At 36.3% G+C, this 5,322-nt stretch overlaps 1 protein-coding gene across 1 annotated transcript; it reads right to left on the reverse strand.

Annotated features, from left to right (window-relative positions):
* Positions 1–922: 922 nt before the first annotated feature.
* LOC133732255 (sodium transporter HKT1-like) lies at positions 923–4,055 on the reverse strand. Its single transcript, XM_062159753.1, has 3 exons — positions 2,839–4,055; positions 1,453–1,689; positions 923–1,281 (listed from the first exon to the last, which is right to left on the reverse strand). Exons 1-3 carry the CDS (start codon positions 4,032–4,034, stop codon positions 1,107–1,109), a joined length of 1,608 nt encoding a protein of 535 aa, XP_062015737.1. The 5' UTR covers positions 4,035–4,055; the 3' UTR covers positions 923–1,106.
* Positions 4,056–5,322: the final 1,267 nt, after the last annotated feature.

The following is a 5,322-nucleotide window of genomic DNA, read 5'->3' on the forward strand; positions in this document are numbered from 1 at the left end:
TTTTTCTTTAATCAAAGTTTTATTTGTCTAAATTTAGGAAGATTAGTTCCTATTCCAGCGACTGAAAGTTCTATTGAGGGGCAATAAACGTCTATTAGGTGGCAATAGATGTTTATTGCCCTTCTACTGGGGGGCAATACAGGTCTATTTGGGGGCAATAATCTTTTCGGCGACCTATGAGTTCTCCGACAACCTCTTTGGGGACTTCCGGCGAGATTTTTAGAGAAGTTTGGTGGGAGGCGGCCAGTGACCGGATTCCAGTGGTGGGTGACCGAAATCCGACAGCCGGTGACTAGACTCCGGCGAAGTCTCATATGGCTTCTTTCACTTCCACACACTCTCTCTCTCTCTCTCTCTCTCTCTCTCTCTCTCTCTCTCTCTCTCTCTCAGTGATAAAGGGGTGAGGGTAAAATAGTAAAAAAAAAACTTAATGGGGTATTAAGAAAGACCTTGTTAGAGTGTTCTGGGTAAGGGAAATTAAAAAAACTTAATGGGATAAGTGGGAAAAAAAAAATCCCTAGAAATGAGGTAAATGGACATAAACTCTATAATAATATACATATCACTTCAATTCTTCTAGTGCTTAATACCCGAATTTCGATCTTAATGAAACTCTAAACTAGTACTTAAGCACCACTATGATCTAGTACTTCTCATTTGGGAGGTCAGGAGTTTGAGCCCCATCATGGGTGGGTTGGGGTGGGGAAAAAAAAAAATCTAGTACTTCATATCTAGCTTCATGCAGTGAGGAAATGTATAAAACAAACTCAAATTTTGGTAGAATTAACGACACACTTCTTATGGTCGATTGTATAGGTAAAATATCAAATTAGCTTAATATTGATGACTTGTTGGCATGGTCAAATTCCACTTTTATCTACTTTAAAATGTAATCAAGTGTAAATATATTGAAATATGGAAGTTTCAAAATCACCGCTCTTAATAAGTATCATATTATCGATTAGAACAAGCTTACATACATGCCTCTACATAATAATCGATAGGGCTAATGACAGGTGACTGGAGCTCTTGTACATTACATACAACTAACATCGCTAGTTACAGACAAGATACTTTGGATGCTCAGATAGCTTCTACGCTTTACCCTACTTCATACTGAATTTCTTTAGCCTCCCAAAGAACATGACAAGAATGAGGATGAACTTTCCTTCTGTACTAAACCTTCCAACCAATCCGTAGCATGCGTCTTTACAATCACCCTCAGAATTCAGTCGACGTTTACAACTGTAGCCAGTCGAAAACCCAACATTTCCATATGCACTGCAAATTATGCACAGGTTCCAAAATCTTTCTAAGTTAAGGTTGTCAACGTTGAGTAAAATCTTATTTTGACTAAGGTAATTGAATGTTAATAAGCAATCAAAACCTCATAAAAGAAGAGAGTTGTTGAATGGAATAACTTAAAAGGCATGCAGTAATGTATGTTCGCACCTTATCACTTCTACTACAACATTCAACACATTGAAGTTGAGGGGGTCTTCCTTCATCTTTTGTCTCTCTGTGATGCAAATGAGTATGACAAATATGGTTAAATAAGAGACTTGTGAGAATATCGAAGACTCCACCAAAGTCTTTCTCGGATTTCGAATATCTTCTTTTTCTGAAGTATCACCTTGTTGACAACCACCATTAATTGCTGGACCAAATGTAGTATACGGTGGAAGATACCTGAATTTAATAAGTACAATCTAGTATCAGATTCTCTCGATATGATGAGCTACACAATAAGAGCTTCAAGGTAGTGATCGGTTTAACTAGCCTTTGAGAAATGATACCATAACTTAATTATTGTCTTACTGTGCTGATATTTTAACTCTCTCTCTCGCACACACACACATACACACACACACGCATACATATAGACACATACACACAGACATATATATATATATATATATATATATATATATATATATATATATATATATATATATATATTGTGCTTATGGATCTAGCTAACTGTAGTATAATTGTTTCTTATTCTTCTTCTTCCATTCAGATTAACCCCAACTCGGTCCAAATATGATAAAACTGTATATGATATGAATTATGGAACAGAATTCGAATATCGTGGTAGTGATCGATCAGCTTTTCTGTTGAAGATGATAGTGTAATTATTTGAACTGTTGAATGGAGTTCACAACTGGAATAAAGGAGCTGGTCGGAGCAAATGGAAAGAACAAAAGAAGGAATTAATCAAATCAAATGGCATTGGAAAGCAGAGGTACGTATAATTCTTGGGATATCAGATTTTCCTTTTCTTGGAGTCTTTTCTACAATCAAATTTGCTATAAAACCCCAAAATCACCTTACAATATTCTTAATCACCTTTTCTATATTTTTAATTTTCATGGTAATTTTTTTTAATTAGTTACCAAGCTATAACTTTTTTCAATAATCATTTCCGCTTTGTTTGAAAAACAAACAATTATGGGAGCATTTAAACTTATCTTTAATGCCCGGAACATTCCCTTTATGAGTATGGTTAAGTACTTAACTTAGGGATTTGAAAGAGGTTTAGTTAGCAAATTTTACTTTTAAAAAGCAAATAGGATGTGTAAAGAGCATGAGAGATCAAATTAGCAAATATAGAGGTTTCAATAGAAAAACTCAATATTTTAATATCTGATATTCAAATGTAATTCACGATTTTTATGATATTTGATGATTACAAAAGTCAAAAAAAAAAAAAAAACTTGACAACGTTGAATAAATAAATAAATAAGGTGTAAATAAACAAAAAAAGGAATATGGTCAAAGAATAGTGTCGAGAAAGTAAAGTTGGTGCATATTTAAACAACTGAAAGAGCAACTTACATCATCGAGACAAACAGCACCAAGATTGCTGGAGAGATGATAGAGAGATCAACAACCGACTCACCAGTATGCCTGGAATTTACAGTTTGAAACAATGACGCCACAAATTTCTGATAGCCACTAAGACCATACATGGCTTCGGATTTCCACTCCATGGCACAAAATAGTATCAGCTGAACTGCTATGAACCCCAAGACAGTGACAAGTAGAAGAACAGAATGAAGACCAGATAGCATATGACTGTAACCCAATTCATTATAATTCTTCAACATGTAACTGAACTCCACCCTCTTGGTTATTTTCTCCAAAACCCATATCTGAAATTGAAGGATCACCGGATATAAGGTGTTTCCGAGGAGGATTAGAGGAATTAGAAGAAGTAGAAGCCCAGAATTGTTCTTGAAAACGATCATGTTCTCGTTTGTGGGGACGAAACCACAGTTTGAGAAGGTGGAAACTGTGGTGAAAACAGCAAAGGTTTGGATTTCAATGCCTTTGTTTTTTAGTACTTGTCTTGCACTTGGAACAAGGATTATGTACAATGAAATTAAACTGGAACCACCTATATGAACCACTAGAAGATAAACTAAAACTACATAGGCCAGACACCTAATAGACTTGTTCTTGATAGTAGTACTATCCTTGTCAAAGGTTTTTACACCATTATGAATGTAAGTTTTCTTCTCACTCTCTAATTGTGAAAGGGTGACCAACCCTAACTCAATTCTATCGATGGAGGTCTCGTTAGAAGAGTTGAGTTCTACATCAACTTTGTTATCATGACATTTGGGAATCTTGGACCTTGCAATTTGAAGTCCAAGCATGGAAGTGAAAACCTCTCCACCCACCAGCATCAAAATGGTCATAATGATGAGTTGGGTGTTTGAAAAAACCTCCATTTCTACAGTTGACATGCTTGATACTGTAGTGGAAGAGACAGATGTGAAGAACAAATCAAAGTCCTTGGGCTTAAAGGAAGTTCTAGTTCCTGGTTTTGTGACCCTCAAAGCCAAATAACCCAGGAGAGAGACCACTAAAAAGTAAATAAGTTCGATAATGAAAGGATTGTAAAGGAAGTGTAGGAAACGAAAAGGTGAACGAATTGGAACTCTACAAGAAAATTGGCGGAGGCAAGGGAGTTTGTGAATGCATGAAATGGCCTTCAATTTCCAACAAGGAACAGAAAGGTTGTCCATCTTTCTGCTACGAGAGAATGACCTGCCATATTCGAAGTGGTGTGGGACTTATATATAGTGGAGCGCGCGCTACTACCATATTGAATAATAAGCAAAGCCACACAATAGCAAAGCCACACAATTAAATTTATGCCAATACCCACCAATAATGGTGCCCTCTAGACTCCACAGACATTGCTTGACCTAAATTAGGCCGCCACTTCGTTTGATAATTACCAAACCAACCGAATATCAATCGATGTCTTACGTTTGGTAAGCCAATTTACCGAGATCAATAAAACTTGAAATAAAAAATTACTGAAAAAGTTGGTTTAGTTTTGGTAAATACCGAATCTATCGATTATCTAAATATTAGTTTTATATACTGTAGTTTTCAATATACATACATGTATATCTATACTATTATTAAGAGAAGAGACTTTGTTAGCCAAAATCTAAAATTTTGACAGAATTGACTCTTGAAAATTAATAAACTTTAAGAATTAATTAAATCACAAGGATAATTAAGACATTTACAAAATGTATTTTTATTAAAAAAATATTTAAAAAAAAAGTACCCACAACCCACTTTTCTCTCTCCCATTTTCTTTTCTCTGCAATAACCAACTTTTTTCTTTTTTATTTTCTGAAAAAAAAATAATAATAACTTGCACATGCAGAGCATGTGTGGAGAAATGCTAGTTAATAAATAAAATAAACATAATTTTTTTTTGTAATAGTATGAACATTACTACATATACTACGTTAATAGTACATGTATTTTAAGTAATCTCATCAAAGATGGTTAAATAATATAGTTTCAAAATGGCTAAAACTTGATGTCATATGTACAAAAGAAAGTTATGATAAGTAGATAACTATTTTTTTTTCCATAATATATGAAAATACCTAGCGCTCTGCTAGGGCTGGGAGAGCGCCGCCTCCGGCCTCTCTGTACCTTTCTCCATCATCGATGGAGTACTGTTCCGTTGTCGTCCTCGGCGTCGGTTGTTGTGCGCACGGCTCCAGCCGTGCCCTGTATCGGGTCGTGGTTCACATCTCGGCCGGTGGTAAGTTCTTCTGATCAGATTCGTTCTGATCGTGTGTCGCGTCAATGGGAAGAAGCCGTGGATGTAGCGTTGTCCCAGATCCGGTCTGCCTGTAGTGCTTTTCGTCAGAGTGGGGAAGAGGCTGCGGTCCCGTTCTGGTTTGAGACGGCGTTGAGATTCCGACCAAGCCGGGCTCGTCTGAAATCGGGTTTAGGGATGGCGATGAGGTGGCTGGGCGAGGAACTCGAGTTAGACAAGCG

Source organism: Rosa rugosa, chromosome 2 (genome assembly GCF_958449725.1).
Source record: "Rosa rugosa chromosome 2, drRosRugo1.1, whole genome shotgun sequence".
In the NCBI taxonomy this organism is placed as follows: domain Eukaryota; kingdom Viridiplantae; phylum Streptophyta; class Magnoliopsida; order Rosales; family Rosaceae; genus Rosa; species Rosa rugosa.